Source organism: Globicephala melas, chromosome 12, assembly GCF_963455315.2.
Source record: "Globicephala melas chromosome 12, mGloMel1.2, whole genome shotgun sequence".
Lineage (NCBI taxonomy): Eukaryota > Metazoa > Chordata > Mammalia > Artiodactyla > Delphinidae > Globicephala > Globicephala melas.
This window is the reverse complement of record NC_083325.1, coordinates 30,914,854-30,940,296: the sequence shown is the minus strand read 5'-3', so window position 1 is coordinate 30,940,296 and position 25,443 is coordinate 30,914,854. Positions and strand designations below refer to the sequence as shown.

Below are 25,443 nucleotides of genomic sequence, written 5' to 3'. Positions count from 1 at the left end.
ATCTCAGAAATTTGAGTAAAAAATGACGGGGTCCTTTCCATATATTAAATAAAGTTAGCTATTTGAAATCTTCCATATAAACATTTTAGATTAAAAATTCATTGTAAGTTTTAAACAATAATATATTTGTTTTAGGTGTATTTCTTAGGTATTGATAGGTGTTTTAAACTAATAAAAACTTTCTGATGATTCATATTGTTTACTTACCTAGCCCATCACCTGGTCATCTGACTATATAAAGAGGTCTTAGTTTTAAAAGAACAGGCAAAACAGACAGAATGCTGCTTAAATTTGCAAAGGTCCCAGAGAGGGGAAGGACAGAAAAGAGAGAATAGCAATATTCACCTCTGTCTTCCTGCTTTTACTTCCTCCCTTCCATTTTCACTTCCAAGTATTTAGTTTAATACTTGCTGGATTTTTTTAGGTATTTTTACTGGACTTATAAAAAGACTTAGGTTTGCTGCACTTACGAGTTTTCTTTCTTTCTTCCTTCCTTTTTTTTTTTTTTTTTTACTTTTTAATATGTAAAAGCACATATTCAGAGCTTATTTTTCCCATGTGAAATGGGCCTTTCCAGTGCTTATTTATATTTACAGGATGGTTTAATACAGCAGTGTGGTGAGACAATGAAGGAAACAGTTAATGTGAAAACCGTATGTGGCTATTACACATCAGCAGGGACCTATGGACTGGATTCTGTAAAGAAAAAGTGAGTTACCTTTCTTGTTTTTCCTTTTATCCTGCTTTAGGGAATTTGGCTGCTTTGGTTTCTTAAGAGAATGTATAGCTATAAAAAGAAAGAAAAAAAAGGGAGGATAGAATTTGTTATAAAAGGTCTGTTTTTACATTTGGACTATTTAGTAAATTCCTCAAAAGTGTGGTCTTTGTGATTGTGGGTGGGTTATACATGCTTATAAAAACTATGGCCACTCTTTACAGCACATCTCTATTAAATTTTTTTAAGCAGTAGGCATAATAGTCATTACAGTCGTCCCTCACTATCCGCAGGGGATTGGTTCCAGGACCTGGGTGGATACCAAAATCTGCGGATGCTCAAGTCCCTTATTTAATGGTGTAGTATTTGCAAATAACCATCCTCCTGTATACTTTAAATCATCTCTGGATTACTTATAAATACCTAACACAATGTGAATGCTATGTAAATAGTTACAAATACAACGTAAATGCTTTGTAGATAGTTGCTGGCTAGCGGCATATTTAAGTTTTGCTTTTTGGAACATTCTGGAATTATTTTTTTTTTCTCCAATATTTCCAATTCTCGGTTGGTTGAATCCATGGATACAGAACCCGCGGATACCGAGGGCTGACTGTATATCAGTGCAACTACTGGCAATGTTTTTAATTCTTGAGAATTGCAGTACCCATTTTCAAATTATAAAGAAGGTAATAGAAGTATGTAAACCCCTTCATAAACCATTTAACACAAACTTGAAAATGAGGTTTTCTTAATTAGAAATGCTCTTTTTAATATAAAGGGAATATTCCCTTACTAACTGCTGACAAAAACAATACTAACTTTCCAATTGTTAAATTTAAAAATTTGCGCATGTCCTAGAAAGATTAATATTCTTTTTTAATTTTAACTGTAAGTACTACTTAATAAATCATAGATACATGATATATAATGTAATAATTCCATGTTTAATTTCAGGTGCCTTGAATGGCTTCTAAACAATCTGATGACTCACCAGAATGTTGAACTTTTTAAAGAACTCAGGTACTTGAATTTTAAATAACTTTATTATCATTTGTTAATATGCAAGACATTTTTGTATAAAGTAAAAATATATTGCTTATGAAAAAGTGAACAATTTAATGAAAGGTATCTTGACTACATCATGAATTGAAAAAATGCTACACAAATTTCTTTTCTTTGTTGTAAATGATACAATGTGTATTATGAATACTCCTTTAACCAATTTTAATGTAAAAATTCATTGCTGCTATAAAACTATAGAAAAAGGGTTACCTCACTTTTGCTGGGCTCTTAGAGAATCTAAAAGTTTATTTTAAAAACCATCTTTTCCCATTGAGAAATTACATTTGAGGAAATTGCTTTAAACTTTTTGCTAAGCTTAGTGAAATTAAATTCACAATTAAGTTGGTCTTTTGAATTAAGTTTGCTTATTATTCCTTCTTTCAACAAATAATTTCTGAATGTCTACTGTGTGTAAAGGTACTATGTTAAGGGCTGCGAAGGAGGCAGAGGTGATTATGTCATGGTCTCTGCCCTCTAGGAGCTTATTTGTAATAATGGAGATGACTTATCTGCCCTGGGTCTGAGAAATTCAGAGTGGGAATGAACTTTTAAAGGCCAGTAGACTATGCAGTCACTTTCAGGCTTGCAGTTCCTTGACAGTGGTGCTTCTGAGACAAGGGTACAAATGTCCCTAGGAATGTGTGGCATTCTGATGGAAATATGCAAAACCAAAGCCTTAACATTGCATAGCTTACTGGGATGACAATTTTAATGATTTTTGGGGGGAGGTGTGGGGAGGAGTAGGAGAGAAGTAAACACTTTTATGTTTAAGTACATTGTGGAATAGAGAGAATTAAGTTTCTTTGGATTTACAAGATGAAATACAAAAATTAATAGAAATGTTATTCTTATGGCTAGCCTACTCCTGGATTCCTGGGTCCTTTCCTTTCCTCTGCCCTTAAGAGGTACTTTGGTAGAAAAGTTTGAGAAGCATTATTCTACCAAAAAATCATCACCTAATGATATCAAGGCATAAACAAAGCTCTGCAGTATGTTTGGTTTAAAAGTCATTAGGGGACTTCCCTGGTGCTGCAGTGGTTGGGAGACCGCCTGCCAATGCAGGGGACGTGGGTTCGAGCCCTGGTCCGGGAAGATCCCACATGCCGCAGAGTGGCTAGGCCTGTGTACCACAACTACTGAGCCTGCGCTCTGGAGCCCACGAGCCACAACTACTGAAGCCTGCGTGCCTGGAGCCCGTGCTCTGCAACAAGAGAAGCCACCACAATGAGAAGCCCGTGCGCTGCAACTAGAGAAAGCCCACGCACAGCAACAAAGACCCAAAGCAGCCAAAAATAAATAAATAAATTTATTTTTAAAAAAGTCATTAGAAACACTTTTTCTCTTTTATAATTTCTCGTTGAGTTTTTTCAAAAGGAAGATAAATCATAGTGGTCATCTTAAAGCCCCAGATGCTCTTCTGGCTTTTTGTGGCTTCAAGGAAGGAAAGAAAAAGGAAAAAAGAAAAGAAAACAGCTAGTGATATTATTTCCATTCTAAATTTAAACTAACACATATTTCTTGATTTTAATCTCCTTAACAGTAATAAAAACATGTTTTATGACTAAGCAATTCTCTTAAGCCTAGAGGTGAAAGATAGACTTTGAAGATATATCTCTTTCAGTGAATTTTGACAAGTGTCTTTTTTTTTTTTTTTTTTTTAATTGAATGAGGGGGAAAGAAAAAAGAGGAAGGCTGCCACTTTATCAGAGCATACTAAAACTTATCTTACTGGGACCTTGCTTTAACTTGATTAATTAGCACAGCAAAGCTCTTTGTTTCCTTGTCAGTGCAAGAAAAGACCTTTCACAGCATTACTGTCTGAATTAAAAGTATCCTTATGTTCGGATAGATTCTTTGTCTTGGGCAAAAAGACTGATGTAATTTTTAATTCCACAGTCTCTTTTGATAAAAAAGACTTAAAGTTTTCAGTTCCACCAGGGTCTTTTAGCTTGTGCATGAAGAGAGGCTCACTACTTCTATTTTATCTTTTCTAGTATAAATGTCATGAAACAACTCATTGGTTCATCTAACTTATTTGTGATGCAAGTGGAGATGGATGTATACACAGCCCTTAAAAAGGTATTGCCATAATATGATGTGTAAAGATATCCCCACTGCATTGCTTATAATATTGAAAAGCTGGAAACAGCTAGTGTCCAGTGGTAAGGGAATGGTTATAAATGTGAGAAAAGTAAAAGGAAATATGCCAAAATGTTAAGAAGTCTTTGTGTTTAGGGAGTTGATATCATGATTGATTTCAGTGGTATTCTTTATAGTTTCCTCTCCTAAGAATACATTTCTTTTTTTTCCCAGATTTTTTTTCAACAGTTAACATGTTGTTATTTACATAATCAGAAATGTTAAATGTTTTATATGTTTTTCAGAAATGTTTGCAAAATTGAGCTTTAGTTGAATTAATAACTTTATGATGAAGTTTTCACATGTTTTTCTAGAGAATGTTGAAATTCTTTTAAAGGTCTTTTGTACTTCAGGCATATATTTCAGTTCATCCTTTTGAAAGGTTTCAACATTTTTAATATAATTTTGTTTTCACAACGTCTCTGAAGAGACAAATTGGCTATTACTCTTGATCTGTAGATGGTAAAACTTAGAACTCTTACAATTATTAAGTGGCAGGCTTGAGGCAGAACCCAGGCCTGTGAATTCCAGTCCATTGCTTTTCCCACTGCATAATTTTGCCTTTAGCCTTTGTCCCTAGCTAACATGGGACAAAAATGTAGTTGAGTGGCTTCCCTGGTGGCGCATGTGGAAGATCCCACATGCCGCAGAGTGGCTGGGCCTGTGAGCCATGGCCGCTGAGCCTGTGCGTCCAGAGCCTGTGTTCCTCAGCGGGAGAGGCCACAGCAGTGAGAGGCCCGCGTACCGCAAAAAAAAAAAATGTAGTTGAGTCTACACTCACAGTGTAGTTGAGTCTATACTAACGCGGTCGTGAAATCTGGGAATAGTCACCTTCTAGGTTATATCATTGGGATTGTTTGTCTTATGATAGAGATGAGACTCTATTACTATTTTTCCTCAGGGAAGTTTAGTAACTGTGTTAACCAGTCATTAAAGGAGGGTAGAGAGTCCATTTCTATCTCTGAGCCACTGGTAGTATTCATTCTTTCCCGTAATTATTGATGAATGCTTACTATGTGCCAGGCACTGCTCTAAGTATGTTACACATATTAATTCTTTTAATGTCCTGTGACATTGACATATTATCATGCTCATCTTACAAATGAAGAAATTAAGGCCCAGATTACAGAATGATGTAATTTCCCTAGCTATTAAATGACAGGGCTAGGATTTAAAAAACAGTAATGCTCTTCATTACTCTGCATACTGTCTCAACAGCAATTAAGACAATAAGAAACTCCTTTTTCCCCATATTTAATTTCTTTCTTTTATAATCTCACATAGTATGTAGTGAAACTGAATTAATTGGTGAGTAGAATAAATTAGTATATTTTATATATATATAGTATATTATATATAATATACATAATAGTGTGTGTATATTATATATATATACACACACATACACGTAGAACATTTACCTTTTTAATACTATAATTACAGTGTGTTTGAGACCATAAGTACTTTTCAGGGATTAGCTTATTCCTTATCATATACTCATCTAGTTTTTATCTTTGGACCATGATTAATGCCATGATGAATTTAAGAATTCTGAGCATATCCTGTGATAGTTCTACTTCTTTCAATTGCTTGTAAAATGGAAATTAAATTTTTTAGATATTATGTTTTAAGGAAGCAGTTTGAAAATGTAAAATCATAAACTAAATGAAGTCTTGTAATTTTTTTAATTTATTTTTTTAACCTAGTGGATGTTCCTTCAACTTGTGCCTTCTTGGAATGGATCTTTAAAACAGCTTTTGACTGAAACAGATGTCTGGTTTTCTAACAGGAGAAAAGGTATGCCTGAAATTTTTATTGAGAACTTGTCTTTTTTGTTTTAAATTGAAATTTAATTAAAATCAGGCCCTGATAAACCTAGGGGATTTTAGAGCTGGAGAGGACCTTAGCAATGGTCTAATTCAACTCCGCATTTACACTGAGAAAATTGAGACTGGATAAAACAGACATAGAAAAAACAAAATTTTAATGGCCCTCAGATGCAAAGAAGTGGATAAAAATCGTAATCCTTAGCTCACGATTTTCATAGTTTACTGTCATTTTTGGTCCATGCATGGCCACCTTTTTCATTTTTTTAAATAATGTATTGAACCTCAGTGAACTAATCTTCAAGCACTAGAACATTAGTAACTTCAGTCTGCTCATGTGCTTCTTTCCTATTGTGTCCCTCTGACTTTGCTTTTAAAAAATGTTTAATGTTATGGCATTTTGCACGTCTTAACATGAATGCGTTACATAGTGATGTGCTGGTAAGCTGCCTCTCTGAAAAAATAATCACTTATTTGTAGCATTTTTTAAAATTTTCATGATACAAATTCTCCCAGCATGGCTAATTTCAGGCTACTAACGTGACACCACTGAATGTGGAGTTGGGAAGAAATGCATACCATCGGCTCCTGTGAGCCAGCACAAGCCAGATCCAGCACACCACTGGACAATATATCATCCTGTTTTTTTGTTATTGAACTATTTCATATTGTGGTATTGATTTTCATTTCCTTGAAAACTAAGGAGACTGAACACCTGTTTGTGTGTTTATTGGCCATATGTTTCTTCTTCTGTGAAATGTCTGTTCAGGTTTTTTTCCTATTTTAACATTGTATTTGTCTTTTCTTACTGATTTGTCGGCATTCTTTATATATTCTTGATTCTTTGTCATAAGTGTGTGTTGCATTTATCTTTCAGTTTGTAGTGTTTTTTTTACTTTTCTGAAGGTGTCTTTTGATGAATAGAGGTTCTTATATTAAAATTTAGTGCTCTTTTTGTCTTGTTTAAATAAATTTTGGGAATTATTTTATGTAGTGAGATTTACTAGCTAATTATTTTTCCTTCAAGCTCATGAACCAAAAATGTGTAAATGACCATATCAATAAAATCTAACTTGATTTGCTTGAAGAACAAAATGCTAAACTTCTATCTTAAATTACACTTTAGAGCTACATTATGGCATTTAAAGAGGGATTTGAGAAATTATAAAGGAAAAAAGTAGAGGAGAAAATTTAACTTAAAAAACAGAGATAAAAGCTGAAAAAGATAAGGACCGTGGAGAAGCTAAAAAGGCAAAGGGGGTCTTCCCTGGTGGTCTAGTGGGTAAGACTCCATGCTCCCAGTGCAGGGGGGGCCGGGTTAGATCCCTGGTCGGGGAACTAGATCCCGCATGCATGCCACAGTGAAGATCCCACATGCCGCAACTAAGACCCAGCAAAGCCAAAATAAATAAATAAATATTTGTGGGGGTGGGGGAGCAAAGGGACTCAATGGAAACAATAGATGTTAGGTAAATGTTGACATAAATTTACGCTCATTTGAGCTCCAGTTGGATTAACTGCAGCAGTCCATCAAGAGAGAAATTATTCTGTAGCCTAAGTGCAGAAACTAGAATAAGAAGCTGTGGTCCCCTTCTGGTTTTCCCACTCCAGGCTCTCCATCCCAGCCTCAGTAGTGTAAAAGTATACATTTTAAGATAACTTTTCAGGGAAACATTTATTGCATAAGGCAAAATGTATGTCTGATGCCCTTGTTTTTCAGTGAGGACTTTATAAGTTGTTTATCAGTGAGGACTTTATAGGTTTATTTCATACAGTTTTTAAATTATAAAAGTGATGAATACTCAGGAAATAAGACCAAAAAAATCACTTATGGTCCCCTCACCCACTATATTTTAGTATATTTCTCTTAGGTTTTCTTAATTATTTGACTTTGCAGATATATATGGGTCAGGACTATCAGAACAATAGAAATTTTTCTGCACAATTATATGTAGGGATTGCTTCTTTTATTTACTATCCTTAATAGCAGCAAGGCTGAGTACACTGCCATGGGTATACCTTGTAATAGAGAACAGGCTAGGGATTATGTACAAGTCTCTGCTTGATAGCAGTAACTCCAGATCTTTCCTTCCCACTCATGAAAGCATATTAGAATGCAACTGAGAGTATTTTTAGAAATAACCTTAAATTATCCCTATAAGAAAAAATTGATAAACTTGAATTATTTTAACAATAAATACTACCCTTGTGTTGCAAATCCATGGCTACAATGTCTTTGTATCTTATTTTGTATTTTAATAGAGAATTAATATATTAACTAGTGTTCCTCACATGTAACTAAAGCATAAATTAGAAAGATCCCAAGAAATGTTCCATGTCCTGTGTATCTTGTGAAGACCCTTGAGTGAGGCATCTGGGCTCTAGAGTTCCACTGAAGTGGTGGGATTCTGGAAAGATACCTGAACCCTAACCACCATTCTCAAGCCGCCTTTTCCCACCTTGCTGCACTGTAAGCTCCAAATTCCAGAAAGGTGTCAATTGAATTCCCAGCCCAAGGGTCTAATTAGGACCAAAGTTAATTTCCTGGGGCTTTTTTCTAAATCTCCCCAAGTTTTTTATCCACACACCCAAAGTTTATAAAATCCTTGAAAACTTTGAAACTAGCTTATTTGTATTCTAGTAGACGTGTGTGTGTGTGTGTGTGTGCGCGTGTGTGTGTGTGTGTGTGTGTGTGTGTGTGTGTGTGTCCCTGCCCATAAAAACATGTAGGAATAAATAAATTGATTTGAAAAGAATGGCTATTTAATTTAATCTGTTTTTTTGTTTTCTTTTACAGATTTTGAAGGTATGACCTTCCTTGAAACTGAGCAAGGAAAACCATTTATGTCAGTATTCAGACATTTAAGGTTACAGTATATTATCAGTGATTTGGCCTCCGCGAGAATTATTGAACAAGACTCTCTAGTACCTTCAGGTAAGAACATGATGAAATTATGATTTTAAGTAATATCTTTCTGATTATAATAGTAATATCATAGAAAAAAATAATGAGGAAAATAGAAATTATCCTTAATTCCAATAAGGTATACATTTTTATACCAAAGCAGAATCATACCATATAGATAATTTTCTGTGTTCACATTATATATTGTATTTTCCCATATCATTAAATACTCTTCAGAACATTTAAATGGCTATATAGTATTCTATAATGTGTGTGTTCTTTAATTTGCTTAACCAGCACACTATTTTGGACTAGACTTTCAAAAGACTTTTGAAAAAAAAATTAATTAATTAAATAAAATAAAAAAGACTTTTTTTTTTAAAAAAAGACTTTTGAAGTACTATTTAGAGGTCAACTGCTTTTTCTATTAATACTCCTTAAATTTGTTATTTTCTGTTTTTTTCTTATCCTAATTAAGACTTTATGTCAAAGTAAATGTAATATCTTTGCCAATTAAAATTTTGAAACAATTACTGGTTTAGTTTTTTAATTTAAGTATCTAGTGCTTGTGTAGGATTAAGTTTAGTACTATATTTGCATTTAAGAAACAGAAAATAGAATTTGTTTGAAGATTGACTTGTAAATTTGTATAGATTTGTCTGAAAGTTGTAGGTTTTTTGACACCTCGGTTTTTAATATAGCTGTGTGTTTATAGATTTAAATTGTTAACTGAAATCTGTAATTTATTTACAAAAGTATTGAATGGAAAACAAACCCAGAGTTAACATTTCTGGTAGTTTTAAAATAATGCATTTTTTATAAAATCACTCTAGGCAGGTTTATAGACAGTGGTTTTTTTGGTTAATTTTGTATAAATCATTTGTATTACGTTTGTGTAGGTCGTGGGTCTGGGAGTTTTTTGTTGTTTGTTTGTTTTTTAAGCCACACTTTCTCTTGAAGGTTATGTTCCCTTATAGTATAGCAGTTCTGTAATAGTTTTAGTTTGTGTATACACCAGACCCTAGCAATGGGGTAATATTAGATGCCAAGGCCTATTACATACTCCCACTCTAATCATACTTGCATTTAAGGCTCTCTAGAAATGAATTTTGAAAGAGGTTAAAAGATAAAGTCTGTTGTAAAGTAGTTTAATTTAGGCGTTTCTGTGACGCAAGTGGATAAGCTTTGTATTTTTGGAATGCAAATGGGTACAAGTATTTCTAGTCTGAAATATTTTATTTATTATAAAATTAAAAAGAATTTGTATCCTAAATTTCTGACCAGATTTCAGCCATTTTTTTTCCTGACCTAAAATTACAATAAAGGGCATTATTTTTTCCTTTTAGAATATAAGTGGACAAATAGTTTTTCCTATATATCCAAATAAAAGTTATCATTTCAAAAGCAGAGTATAAATTAAAATTATATCCCATGCTGTTTGTGAGAGGGCAGAAAGTGGCCACATAGCTCACATTTTTAAGGTACATTGGTAAATGCTGTCAATAGCAATGTATCCTAGATTTGAAGTAAATGAAAATAATTTCAATTACTTAGCTAAAATTGACTGCTCATTTTTCAGAAATAGTGCCAAACACGTGTTAACATTATTCAAAGTTATGCATTCAGTAATCTGGGGAATTTTAATGCATACATTTTGATCATCTTTAGGTCAGAATTAAATTCAAATAGAAATTAAAATAGAAAATATTAAATTTAAATTAAAATTTTAATAGAAATATGTTTAATTCCAAATTAAATCAGGATTTTGTATAGAAGCATTGTATTTTAGGATTTAACTGTGTCAAGCACAGTTGAATTCCATTATATCATGGAATTAGATTTACCTTAGGTCAGATCATTATGTGTGTTTCATTCCATGCTTTCATTGTCATACTTCCCTTCCCTTTGATACCTCTGACCTCTCTTGTTGCCATTCCTCCCTGACCTTTCTCTTATGTCTTCTCATGTCTTCCATCTCTTCTCTCCATTTATTTAGCTCTCCCAGAAGAGACTATTTTCCCTCTGTAGAGGACATTCTGTCTCTTAAGACACCCTGCTAATAAAGGGTTAGGAGGCCAGATAGTAATGGGCCAGCCCCCTCAGTGCCCTTTCCAAATCATTGTTGCATATGATCCAGCTCACCCTCTATTCTTTCTCTTCTGATCCCTAGGCATTCTTCCACATTCATCTAAGACTTGGGCACTTAATTTCTGTCTGCCTCTCTACACCTGTTCAGTAACATAATGTGTCCATATTAGCATTCCATTTAGTACCCTAGCCTCCTAGTAATTTGACCTCAACTCCTGTAACATTTATCTTTGCTGATCGTTAAGCACTTGCCACCTATGAACCTTGTTGTAACCCAGAATTTCTCAGCATGAGAAATCCAGTAGTTTGCAAGCTGTAACCTTCTAGCATGTTCATAGCCTCATTCCTTTTACACTGTTGTTTGCTTTCCAATCCGTTTTTTAAAATAAATAAATTTATTTATTTATTTATTTTTGGCTGAGTTGGGTCTTTGTTGCTGTGTGCGGGCTTTCTCTAGTTGCTGTAAGCGGGGGATACTCTTCGTTGCAGTGCTTGGGCTTCTCATTGCTGTGGCTTCTCTTGTAGAGCACAGGCTCTAGGCGCGTGGTCTTCAGTAGTTGTGTTGTGCAGGCTCTAGAGTGCAGGCTCAGTAGTTGTGGCGCACAGGCTTAGTTGCTCCGCTGCATGTGGGATCTTCCCAGACCAGGGCTCAAAGCCGTGTCCCCTGCGCTGGCAGGCGGATTCTTAACCACTGCGCTACCAGGGAAGCCCTCCAATCCGTTTTAAGCCCCCCATTTTCTGCCAGTCTTTCAAACCTCCTGCCTTTTCTTCCTTTCAGGCCTGGATTTCATGTTAGATCATCTGGACCACTCTCTTTCACAGTTGCTTTCAGCTCTTTGTCCTTCTACTTTACAAAATTCTAAAACTAAATTAAACCTTCTTTGTTTCTATACCCTCTACTCTGTGCTGAGTACTGCTCCAGAGCATTCTGTAACTTTTGTATTGGTGCCACTGCAAACTCATATTTCAGTGCTAAGCCTGGACCTTGGGACTCCTTATATACTACTTTTACTTGGTCATTCCTCATTTTCATTTGCTTCAGCAATTATATATCAAACCTCTGCCACTCTGTTCAAGCTTCCTCTCCAATAACCTTGCTGTCAGTATGGAGTATGGGAACTCTCCTTCTATTTTTTTATATAAATTCTCCTTTAAATTTTTATATAAATTTTATATAAATTTTTGCAAGGTTATCAGGCAAAAATTTGTTTAGATTCCTGGGCTTCTTCACCTGTCCTTCCTGTCTTGTCCCAGAGGTTGAGGTGCTCCCTCCCTGTTCAAGCCAACCTTCTACTGTGTTAATAATCCTATCACTTCCTGTTTATTATGGAATTTTGCACTGTCATTTAATAATCTGTATCTTCAACCCCCTCCTGTTCTCCCTCAGCTTACAAGTGTGGTCAAATCTCTTATTGAAAAACAAAACAAATCCCTCCCTCCCCCCCCCGCCCCCAGTCTTGACCCTGAGTCCGCTTCATGGTAACTGCTCTTGTCCTTATAATCACTTTCTTCAGAGTTGCTGTCTCTATCTCCTTACCTTTCAGTCATTCCTCAGCCCATTTCAGTCTGTCTTTGGCCCCGCTATTTCACTGAAACTTTCTAGCGAAAGTTAGGTTTGTCCTGTTTGTAAAATCTAGTGGCCTCATGTTAGTCTTACTTTAACTTCTCTAGCATTTTATATCATGGTTTGTTAGTTTTTTTCTTGACATTCTTACAGTACTACCTTAGTTTAGAAATACTGTACTCTCCTGATTCTTTTCCGGTCTCTTTGACCATTCCTTCTCTTTTTCTTTTGTAAGCTTCTCTTACTCTGCCCACCTCTTAACTTCCTGAGGGCGCCCTTAGCGCATCATTGATATTTTCATTCTATATAGTGTCCCAGAGTGATTTCCTTCATTCATATGACTCACTGAAAGATTCTAGTTCTGACCTCTCCTCTGAGTTTCATACTTGAATATCCAACTGTTACTAGCCATGTGTAAATTGCTTCAGTTCATCTATTCAAAACAGTACTTATGGACCTGCCTGGTAACGTAGTGGTTAAGAAGCCGCCTGCCAATGCAGGAGACACGGGATCGAGCCCTGGTCCGGGAAAACCCTGCATGCCGCAGAGCAACTAAGCCTGTGCACCACAACTACTGAGCCTGAGCTCTGGAGCCCATGTGCCACAACTACTGAAGCCTGCGTGCATAGAGCCCGTGCTTCGCAGCAAGAGAAGCCACCGCAATGAGAAGCCCACACACGGCAACGAAGAGTAGCCCCCGCTCGCTGCAACTAGAGAAAGCCCGCTCGCAGCAACAAAGACCCAACACAGCCAAAAATAAATAATAAATAAATAAGTAAATACATAAATTATTTTTTTAAAAAAACAAAACGTACTTATATCTTTCCCCTCCAGCTCTAGTCCCTGGTTTTTTCTTCCCATATTCGCTTATCAGTCATCAACATTAAAAACCCACCCAGCGGGCTTCCCTGGTGGCGCAGTGGTTGAGAGTCCGCCTGCCGATACAGGGGACACGGGTTCGTGCCCCAGTCCGGGAGGATGCCGCATGCCGTAGAGCGGCTGGGCCCGTAAGCCATGGCCGCTGAGCCTGCGCGTCCGGAACCTGTGCTCCGCAACGGGAGAGGCCCGCGTACCGGGGAAAAAAAAAAACAACACCCAGCCTCACAGAAAATGGCAGAATCCTGCAAGTCATCCTGTCCTCCTCAAACTGTCTTCCTCCACATCCATTCACTATGTCCTATAGATTTTTTCCCTAGATAATTCTCAAACTCACCTCCTTTTTTTTGCCTGCTACCACTTCCTTGTTAAGACATCGTCATCTCTTGCTAGATTACTGTAGTACAGAATATATCTGTGTCCTGGTTGGACTGTATGTTTTTCATCTTTTTCTCTCAGGTACATAGTACAGTGCTTGACAGGTAGTAGGCACTCAGTTTGTGTGAACTAAAATCATTTTCTGAAACATACTAACTTACATATGGCCTAATACTGTATTTACTCTATCAGATAAGTTTAGGTTCTAGCTCCTAACCTAAGAACCTTAAAGGGGAGGAGGAAAAGTAAACAAATATGTGTAGATTCTTCAGTGTCCCAGGTAATATGTCAGATTATACATTTAACACCTATCATGTAACGTAATCTTTGAAATTATCAAGGTAGTTCCCATTTTATAGATGAAGTATTACTATCCTGTCATACAGCTAGTGAGAAGCAGAGCTCAGATGCAACCCCAAGTCTTTCCTGTTCTAAAGCCCATATTGCTTTTGGCTCCATCTTACTTAGAAGAAGTCTGCTATGTTTAATCTCTTTAAGTTTGCATATCCAGTTGCAGAAACTTAAGCAAACTTAACTTTGAATTCAAACTTAACTTTGAATCACCATTCTTTTGAGTATGTTTAATTTTTTGGCTTTTGATAACAAAGTAATGCAATAGATTTATTCCCTTACTTTGCATTGTGGGCAAGAAAATAGGTATTCTTGTAACTTTTTATATCAGGAATTACTGTTGTGGGAATAATGGGGAAACTTAATGCTTAATATTTTCGTAAATTCAATAGAGATGATAATTGTTAAAGCAGTATGAATTTTATGAAAATAAGTTGCTTAAAATGAAAAGGTATATAAATTCATGTAATTAGTTTTATTGAGAAATACTGTACTCAGTAGAGTAAATTTGTCATCTTTTGGAACTAGATTTTTAGGTTATTATACATGAAGATCTTTGAGATGAACTTCTCCATAATTTTATACTAATATACCTATAGATGCTCTCTACAAAATATTCTTTTATCCAGATAGGAATTTTTTATTATGTAGACTTCCTTCACCTTCATGATCTAATTCTGACTTAACGTGTTTCATATAACATTCAACCTGTAGGCTGTTTTTTGCTATATGCTTTACTGGTTGTGAGTAGATTTTTGTATGTGTATATACCTGAATATACACTGTTTCTTTGATTTAAACAATAAAACTAGGCAAATTCAGGGCGTATCTTATCTTTCTGTTTGTGTTTTAAAGTTTTGTAAATCTAAGACATTTAGATTTTCAAATAGTATACTTTTGGAGACCCCCTTCCCCATATCCTTTGTATAAGACAAGAGAAATTATCTAAATAAATTCATTCTGACTTATCTCATTTATTCTATTAGAAAAGTACTGTGTTTACATTCAAAACTGCTGTCGATTAGATCTGCAGCTGCTGATTTATAGCACTGTCAAATGCCACTTTGATGTGCCCGTTTTGAGTTTTTGTTTTGTATTTTGGTCTGATAAAGTTTAAAAGTGCTTAAATTTGTTTTCACTGAGTGGAAGTTTCTTGAAGGCACTTTTTCAGAATCTTTCCACTGAACACTAACTCTGCCAAAAAGGATTCTGGGAAACTCTGCCTAGCGTATCTGCGTTTTGGGAGATATGTCTGCATATAATCGTATTAAAAACTCTGTATAAGGCAAATTGTTTCACTTATTTTTACCCCATGTTTTTCAATCTCATTTTATCAGAGATTTCCCCCTGTGTGTCAACTGTCAACATTGCATTTGAACTAGTGGTTCTAGTGACATATTTTGGGGCTGCTGCTACTGGATGAACTACCTGTGACCAAAAAGATATCTAGTTTGACTTTTTACCCTTTTAGATTAAGGCAAGAAAGGAGGGACAAAAATGTGTACCCACATTTTTAACTTGTTAAAAATGCTTTCAGGGAATTCCATGGCAGTCCAACGGTTAGGATTCGGCGCTTTCACTACCGAGGCCTGGGTTCAATCTCTGGTCAGGAAACTAAGATCTCGCAAGCCAGGTGGCGCAGCCAAAAAAAAAAATGCTTTTAGTTTTAAAGGAGTTTATTCAAAGTTGTTGAAACTAAATTTTAAAACATTTTCATGGGGTATAGCTTATATGATATTTGAGAATATGAATGTGTAACCCTTTCATTCCATTTTTATAAATGAATCATGAAAAGCCATATTCTATCTCTGGATCAGTGAGTTTCAAACTACAGGCATAACCTGTAGTGAGTTGAGAAATCATTTTAATGGGAAGGGATCAGCTTTTTTTTTTTTTTAATAAAATACAGTAAAACAGAATTTTAAAATCCAAATACCTTGCAAATAAGATGAACAATATGTGTGTAGGTATACAGAGTCACATAAATTTTGCTGTTAGTCTTTACCTACTGAAAATGAATTGTTTGTGGCCTAGATATTCAGCAGTTATTCCTTATAATAGCAACAATATTATTTTAGGGAAAGAAGCACTCATAAGTGTATTTATAGAGAATTTTAAGGAAGGACACCAATAAATCAGTGCAAGTCATCTGGATACCTTTTATTAGGTAGAGAATTATGAAGTGAAAACCCAGATTTTAATTGCACTAGGGTTTTTCCCCTGCCTTTCGGTAGAGGTAGAGAAATCATTTAACTTAAAAATTAGAAAAACTACCCTTTTAGTTGGGAATAAATAAGAGCAAAAAATAAATATGGTGCTAAGCCAGTTCTGCTTATATTTTTAATAAATCCATGTTTTATGTAAAATAATTAAAATTTCAGCTTCCACAGTCTCATTTTGTGGAAAAATTATATGCTTATTATTAAAGGGAAGAATATCTATAATTATTATATTCCATTTGCAATAATTTAAATTATAATAGTTATCTAAATCGTGTCAAAATTATTTCTTGAGTTGCATAATTCATCTAATAATTTAGAGATGGTATATTTCTCATTAATTGTTTTTAGATAATTTAATTTAGGAACAATCCATTATTCAGTTTTCTATTAAAGCTTTTGTTAAAACTGAAAATATTACTTTTGGTATGTTTCTCACAAATGAAAAATAGTATCAGCTATGAAAAGGAAATTATTAAATACAAGAATATACTTTTAACTAAAGTTTTAAATGTATGTGATCTAAGTAGAGTCTATCCTAAAGCAAAGGAAGATAACATTTACCACTTTAAAAATCATTAAGCTGTATCGTTATAGCATATTTATAAAACACAGATTACCAGCTTTACTTATTGCTGTTTTAAACTTGAATTTTAAAATGGTAAAAATTTTATCAGCTTCTTAAAATTTTTAAATCCTTTATGTTTTTCCATATTTCTTATTATTCTTATATGTATTTTTACATTTTAGAATGGCTATCTTCTGTGTATAAACAGCAGTGGTTTGCTATGCTCCGGGCAGAACAAGACAGTGAGGTGGGGTAAGTATGGTACATCATAGCATTGTTCATTAAAAAGAAAAATTTTTTTTTTTTTACTGAAATATAGTTAATTTACAATATTGTGTTAGTTTCAGGTATACAGCTAAGAGGTTCAGTTGTATAATATATATTTTTCAGATTATTTTCAATTATAGGTTACTATAAGATACTGAATATAGTTCCCTTTGCTATACAGTAAATCCTTGTTGCTTACCTATTTTATGTATAGTAGTTTGTATCTGTTAATCTCATACTCCTAATTTATCCTGCCACCCCTCCCTTTCCCCTTTGGTAACCATAAGTTTGTTTTGTCTGTGAGTTCTTCTGTTTTTTATATAGATTCATTTGTATTATTTTTTTAGATTCCACATATAAGTGATATCTTATAATTGTCTTTCTCTGTTTGACTTACTTCACTTAGTATGATATTCTCTAGGTCCATCCATGTTGCTGCAAGTGGTAATATTTCATTCTTTTTTATGACTGAGTAATACATATTCCATTGTATATAAATATACCACATCTTCCTAAGTCAGTCATCTGTTGATGGGCCCTTGGGCTGCTTCGATGTCTTGGCTCTTGTAAATAGTGCTGCTATGAACATTGTGGTGCGTGTATCTTTTTGAATTAGAGTTTTCATCTTTTTAGGATATATGCCAAGGAGTGGAATTGCTAGGTATGGTAGCTCTAATTTTAGTTTTTTAAGGAATCTCCACACTGTTTTCCATAGGAGCCGCACCAATTTACATTCCCACCAACAGTGTAGGAGGGTTCCCTTTTCCCCACACCCTCTCCAGATTTATTATTTGTAGACTTTCTGATGATACCCATTTTGACTGGTGTGAGGTGACATCTCATTGTAGTTTTGATTTTCATTTCTCTAATAATTATTGATGTTGAGCATCTTTCCATGTGCCTGTTGGCCATCTGTATGTCATCTTTGGAGAAATGTCTATTTAGGTCTTCTGCCCATTTTTTGATTGGGTGGTTTGTTTTTTTGAGTTGTATGAGCTCTTTGTATATTTTGGATATTAACCCCTTGTAGGTCACATCATTTGCAAATATTTTCTCCCATTCCCTAGGTTGTCTTTTCATTTTGTTTATGGTTTCCTTTGCTGTGCAAAAGCTTTTAAGTGTGATTAGGTCAGGTCCCATTTGTTCATTTTTGCTTATATTTCTTTTGCCTTGGGAGACTAATCTAAGAAAATATTGCTGCAGTTTATATCTGAGAATGTTTTGCCGATGTTCTTTTCTAGGAGTTTTATGGTGTCATGTCTTATACTTAGGTATTTAAAGTATTTTGAAGTTTTTTTGTATATAGTGTGAGGGAGTGTTCATATTGATTTGCATGTAGCTGTCCAGCTTTCCCACCACCACTTGTTGAAGAGACTGTCTTTTCTCCATTGTATTAATATATTATTGCCTCCATTGTTGTCGATTAATTGACCACAGGTATATGGATTTTGCTATGAATTTTTAAATGTATTCATTATGTTGAAAAACCAGTAACAGTATTAAAGTCAAGAGCTGTTAGAGAAAAAGATCATGTAATCAGCTTTTATTCTTATATTTCTATAACTATCAATATTATAAATATTTATCTTTTTGGTTAATTAGTATAACAATGTATTGTCACTTGCTATATATTAGTAAAATTGAATAATTGATATACTTTGTTTCACTTAGTGTTATGATATTCTTTTAAGCTATTGAAATATTACCTGGAATAATGCTTTCATAAAGCATGATCTTCATATATATGTATAGGTAAAGCCAATTTTCTTATTTGTGGCAGTATTGTCAAATTCTCACTAATATAATAGGGGTTGTTTTGTTTTTTTAAGTTCTTTTTTTAAAAATATTTATTTATTTATTTATTTATTTATTTGACTGCACCAGATCTTAGTTGCGGCACGTGGGATCTTTAGGTGCAGCACACGGGATCTTTTAGTTGCAGCACGTGGGATCTTTTAGTTGCGGCATGCGGGCTCTAGTTCCCTGACCAGGGATGAACCCGGTCCCCCTGCATTGGGAGCGTGGAGTCTTAGACACTGGACCACCAGGGAAGTCCCCTGTAATAGTTTTTTTGAAGACTTGAGCGTAAGGTGAATTAACCCATCTGGTTACACAGGTGCCTTCATCAAAAGCATATGACCCCTCTAGAAAATATTTATGTACTGTCTTCATTTTAAGAGAAAGCATATTATCTGTTCTTTCAATGTGTAGTGCTTTGCAGTTCAGTGAAGTACTTCCACATTTATTGTTTGATCTTTATACTAGCTCCTTGGTATAGGCAGCGTGAAGAGACAGTCCACCTGTGAGTACATAAAAAGGTTTTACATTTAAATTTTTTTCTGCCCTGATCTCTTTTAATTTATTTTTATACACTAAAGAACTTCCTAAAATAATAGCCTAGTTGTGTTTATAGCTAAACAGTGAGTGTGTGAAAGGGTTCTATAAACTTAAGATAATGATTGCAAGATTATTATCCAGGGTTCTTAGTTTCTACTTTACTTGTCACTTATATCCCATCTTTTCCCAAATATATTCATAGCATACTTATCTTGCACAAATACAGTAAGACTGTTGAAATAGGAGACCCCTCCAAAAAATGAGAGTTAATTATTTACTGGAATTCAGATTTGAAGCATTTTGTAATGTATGAAATGTTTTATAAACCATCCTACCTACTTCTTTTGTATATTCAGTTTTTAAGTGTTGGATGTTCTCTATTATTCAAGACTTTTCTCATCTGTATCCTTTTTGAGTTTAATATAGAGTCTCACCGAAGAGACTGAGTTAGAATAAGTGGCTTTCTTGCATTCTTATTATGTATGTGACTGTATTGCCCCTAATGAAGCACTCTCTTCCACACATACTGAGTATCTGCTCGCTACTGTAGGGCTGCTAAAGTGAGAAAGACAGTGTACTCCATTGACTCTAGGTTATAATCTAGTAAAGTCTCCCTCCAGGGTTCTCCTCTTCCAAACGCTTTTCCACATTGCCAACAGGATTAGCCTCCTAAGTAGTAATATAATTTCACTTCCCTGCTTAAATAAGACCAGGGACATTAGATGATAGTTAGGGATTATTGCTTTATGTGTGATATATATTTACAGATTAAAGGATATGATGTCTGGAGGGTCAGCCTCAATAATAATCAGTTGGGAGGGATGTGGGGAGAAATGGGAGTAAAACTAAAACAGGAGTATTGAACCTATATGGTGAGAAAATTTGGCTCATTGTACTATTTACCTTTTTTTTAAGCAAAGCTTTTATTTATTTATTACTTTTAAAATTTATTTATTTTTGGCTGCGTTGGGCCTTCATTGCCGTGCATGGGCTTTCTCTAGTTGCGGCGAGTGGGGGCTGCTCTTCCTTGCGGTGCACAGGGTTCTCACTGCGGTAGCTTCTCTTGTTGCGGAGCACAAGCTTTAGGTGTGTGGGCTTCAGTAGTTGTGGCGCATAGGCTCAGTGGTTGTGGCTCACGGGCTCTAGAGTGCAGGCTCAGTAGTTATGGTGCACGGGATTAGTTGCTCCACAGCATGTGGGATCTTCCTGGACCAGGGTTTGAACCCGTGTCCCCTGCATTGGCAGGTGGATTCTTAAACACTGTGCCACCAGGGAAGTCCCTATTTACTTTTATATGTTTGAAAGTTTTCGTAAGAAAAAATTTTAAGGTAACAGAACAAATACATGGGAACTCTCTCTTATCTACAGGAAAATTTGAAACTCCTGTGAACGTAGCCCGTGGGGCCCTTCAACAGTCTGTCCCAAATGCCTTTCGCTTTATCTCCTCTCATGCTCATTTTAGGTTCCAGCTGCACTAAGTTCTTCATACATTTAGTACCCTTTCATGCTCCGGTCCTTTTTTGCTAGTCCTTCTACCTGGAATGCCCTTCCTCTGCATAGAGTTCACCCCTGACGTCTACCCCAACAGACTCACTCTCAGGCACAAATAATACTTCCTCTGTTATGATCCCCACTCTTAATCCCAGGCAATAAATCTGTGCCTTCTTCATGCTCTTAACATCAGTTCTCTCCACGTTATTATCTTATTACTTATGTCTAGTTCCCTGCTAGACTGAGCTCTTGGATGTCAAGGATATGTTTGATTAGTTTTATTTACATTTCATTATTTTTTATGTATTGTATTTGTTTCAATATATTTATTAGATAATGATGATGAAGATGGCCCCGGTATCTAGGTACTTAATAAATGCTGTATATGAATGAATGTATTTTATCATTTGGAATTCTAAGCTAATAATAATGTCATTTTATTATTACATCTTGAAATAACAGTGTTTCTCTTAGTTGATTAAGGTTTTTAAAGTAAGAGGGCCAAGTAAAGATTAACTGATAAAATTCTACAGCTGTTTTCTATTAAATACTGAGTTCGTATAGTTGTACTACTTTAAAAAATGGCTTGTGTGCGAAACAATAATATCAAATGGTAGGTGATACCAAGTCACGTCTTAAATAATAGATTTTAATTTAATTTTACTTAATAGTTAGACTTTTAAGTGTTTTATTTTCTCGGTAAGCAGAATTTCTCATAGATTATTTCCCCCTCTTCTCTGGTTTCACTGGGCCCTAGTAAAAGTATTCTAGAAGTCAAGGCAATAAATGAAACACTAAAGATTTAATTTTTTTTTTTATTTAGCAGAGGTAATGGGCTAGATTTAATCATTGCATTTTGATTTTTATCTGTACTACAAAATTTTATTTTTAAATCTAGTAGAAAGTTTTTCTCTTGTTGTAACTCACAGTTATTTTTCAAATATTAGTTGCTGATTTTCTGTGAGATTTCATGTTTTATATATATTTCTAGGCCTCAAGAAATCAATAAAGAAGAGCTAGAGGGAAATAGCATGAGGTGTGGTAGAAAGCTTGCCAAAGATGGTGAAGTAAGTATGGGTTGTGACTCTTAATAGTCTTATACAAATTGTTGTACTGTTAGTGCAAAATATACTTTCAGTAACAATCGTGATACATATTATACCTCAGAAGAGCTTTTTTGTGGATTAGTTTCTGTAGCATGATCTCCTGGGCAAGGAGTTACATACTCAGTGGTGATTGATTATTCAGCCTTCCCTGAGACTGTTGAACTTTCTGGGTCTAGATATGAGATATGAGAAGATCCCTCAGCAAACCAGAAATAAAGATAAATAAGACGTTAAATGGGAGCTGTTACATAGTCTTAAAAGTAATTCTTTCTATTTTACAGTTACCCTAGATCAAAAACATTCAAACGCTTTAATTGCTACCCACATTAAAAATTATGTATTTCATTAACACCCAGTACAAATGCATATAAGTGAAACAAAAGTATTACAAAACAGTGCTTACAGCTACTTTGTCCTATAGATGTATTTCTACTTAATTTTTTTTAAAAAGCTGATTGTGACTCATTAAATTGATTTTACAGCCACTAAAGAGACATGAACTACATTTTTTTAAAAACTCTACCCTAATTGTAATTTTCATCTTTGAAAACAGTTCAGCCTAATTTAGATAACCATTTGGTTATTTTTCTCCCAGATTTTCCCTAATTTTAACTTTAATTTTGAAAGTTTCATTATTTTATGTTTGCATTCATAATTTCAGAGTATGAAAGAGGAATAGCATCTTATTTATTCCTTAGTCCTCCTTATTGTCGCTTCCAGACCTTGTTCCACCCTCATCGTCATTGAATCACAGCTCCTTTGAAGTGCATACTTCTGCACCACTCACTACTCTGACTGTGGCCATCATTCGCTCGGCTTGCTGGCTTTCTTCCTCCCTACTCTTCTTATCAGTCTTGGTGATTTTAGCATCTGTTCCCTGACCTTCCTTCCCTCCGTGATCTTGTGCTCTACCCTACCTCAGGAACCAATGTCTTATAAGCATATCCTCAATTTTTGTATCACTAATTCATGTACCCTCTTCAAAATTTCCATTTTAAGCATACCACTTGCAGACTCCACCTCGTGTTATCTTTCTAGCACTCTCCCTCTAGTACCTGGACTCCCAACAACTTTTTAACCCCACTAGAGTGTACAATACATTGTTCTTACTATCTTTTCCCCATTACCCTCTCACCACATCCCTACTTCTTTCTTTACTTGACTTATATTTTATGTTCCATCTTAAAATTGGTCCCTGGCTGGGGTGGGATGAATTGGGAGATTGGGATTGACATATATACACTATTGACACTATGTATAAAATAGATAACTAATGAGAACCTACTGTATAGCTCAGGGAACTCTACTGAATGCTCTGTGCTGACCTAAATGGGAGGGAAATCCAAAAAAGAGGGGATATATGTATATATGTATAGCTGACTCACTTTGCTGTGCAGTAGAAACCAACACAACACTGTAAAGCAACTATACTCCAATAAAAATTAACTTTAAAAAGTTACTGACCAGGGCTTCCCTGATGGCACAGTGGTTAAGAATCCACCTACCAATGCAGGGGACATGGGTTCGAGCCCTGGTCCGGGAAGATCCCACACACCACAGTGCAACTAAGCCCGTGCACCACAACTACTGAGCCTGTGCTCTAGAGCCTGCGAACCACAACTACTGAGCCTGCACATGCCACAACTACTGAAGCCCGTGCACCTAGAGCCCGTGCTCCGCAACAAGAGAAGCCACCGCAGTGAGAAGCCCACGCACTGCAGCGAAGAGTAGTCCCTGCTTGCCACAACTAGAGAAAGCTGGTGCGCAGCAACGAAGACCCATTGCAGCCATAAAATAAATAAATAAATACATAAATTTATTTTTAAAAAGTTATTGAGCAAAATTAAGGCTGGGAACTTTTGTAGGTAACAATTAATTAAAAACAATATACAAGGTGAAAAAAAAATTGGTCCCTGGCTTATACTCTTAACTTCCTTTTTCCCTTTTTCACTCAGTCAAATTCACCAGGCTAAACCCCAGTTCTTGTTAAATCCCACCTTTCCATGCATTCCATGCCTGCTTCCATACAAATGAATGTGACTAAAGAAAAACACCATACAAACCCCAGCAGGTTTCACTTGAATGTTGTAACTGTAAACTTCAAGCAGGTTTTTAGTGCTAAATGGTGATCCTCCTACATTTCCCTAGTGAATTTATCCTCCTACTCCTGGAGTAACTCATACCTTCTCAGAAGGGCAATGCTACCACCCTTATACTTTCCATTGGCCTTGCTTCTTTCTTTATTCAGAAAATAAAAGCAGTAGGAAGAGAATCTGTGCATCCTCCTACCAACAATACTACCAGTCTCCTTGCATCTGCAGCCGTGTGCTGTGCTTTTCCTTTTACTAGAATGGATGAACTGTCTGCTTCTATCCTAGTCCACCTCCTCTTATAATGGACCCCATCCCTTCTCACTTGTTCAAAAAGTTTGCTCCTACAGTCATCACCTCGCTCTCCTGCATCATCAGTTTTTCTCTTCTGTATCATTCTCATTTAGCATATTAACATGCTACAGCATCCCCCATCTTAAACCATTCCCTGACTCACATTCCCCTCTAGCTTCCACTCCATTTCTCTGCACCCTTTTTAAGCAAAATTCATTGAAAAAAGTTGCCTGTATCCACTCCAATTCATTTACTCCAGTAAAGTCAAGTGAAACGCTGTGCCATTGTCACCAGTGATTCCTACATTACCAAGTTGAGTAGTTTTTAGTCTTCCGAAAGTTCTTGGCAACAAGTGAGTTCTTCACTCACTCCACGGAGATTTTCTCCATTTGACTTCCAGGACAGCATACTGTGCTGGTTTTCCTCCTGCTTCGTTGGCTGCTCCCTCTAAGTCTTTGCTAGATCCTTCTCTTCCTCAACAAATGTTGGTGTGACTGGAGGCTCAGTACTTGGACTTCTTCCATATCTGTACTCTCTATGCTGACTCCTAAGTGATCTCTTATAGTCCCATGACTTTACACCAATTCCTAACTCCTGTATCCAGCTACTCACTTGACATCTTTCTTAGAATTCTAATAGCCTCTCAAATATAATGGTTCCAGCTGAACTCTTTGATTTTCATTCCCAAACTCCTCCTTCCCAAGTATTCTCCAGCCCATAGATAACCCCTCTGTTCATCCACTGCATAAGCTCCACACTTCAGGTTCTTCTTCCTTTTGTTCCATATCTGTTGTCCATAAGAAGTTCCTTTGAATATATATCTTCCAAATATATATATATATATATATATAATTTTTTTTTTTTTTTTTTTTGGCTGCATTGAGTCTTCGTTGCCATGCATGGGCTTTCTCTAGTTGTGGCGAGCGGGGGCTGCTCTTCCTTGCAGTGCACGGGATTCTCATTGCAGTAGCTTCTCTAGTTGCGGAGCACAGGCTATAGGTGCATGGGCTTCAGTAGTCGTGGCGCACGGGCTCAGTAGTTGTGGCACATGGGAGCACAGGCTCAGTAATTATGGCGCTCGGGCTTAGTTGCTCTGCAGCATGTGGGATCTTCCTGGACCAGGGATCTAACCCATGTCCCCTGCATTGGCAGGTGGATTCTTAA

At 35.7% G+C, this 25,443-nt stretch overlaps 1 protein-coding gene across 2 annotated transcripts in view; it reads left to right on the top strand.

Moving 5' to 3' along the window:
* The window catches only part of GMCL1 (germ cell-less 1, spermatogenesis associated), a 48,279-nt gene that overhangs the window by 10,995 nt on the left and 11,841 nt on the right, over window positions 1-25,443 (top strand). The window contains exons 5-11 of one of the 2 annotated variants that reach the window (XM_030877462.2): window positions 597-709; window positions 1,673-1,738; window positions 3,775-3,859; window positions 5,626-5,716; window positions 8,543-8,680; window positions 16,877-16,946; window positions 21,781-21,856. In XM_030877462.2, coding sequence (XP_030733322.1) covers window positions 597-709; window positions 1,673-1,738; window positions 3,775-3,859; window positions 5,626-5,716; window positions 8,543-8,680; window positions 16,877-16,946; window positions 21,781-21,856 — 639 coding nt within the window. The remainder of the gene's footprint in view (window positions 1-596; window positions 710-1,672; window positions 1,739-3,774; window positions 3,860-5,625; window positions 5,717-8,542; window positions 8,681-16,876; window positions 16,947-21,780; window positions 21,857-25,443) is intronic. The other variant, XM_060309468.1, reaches the window with a different exon arrangement.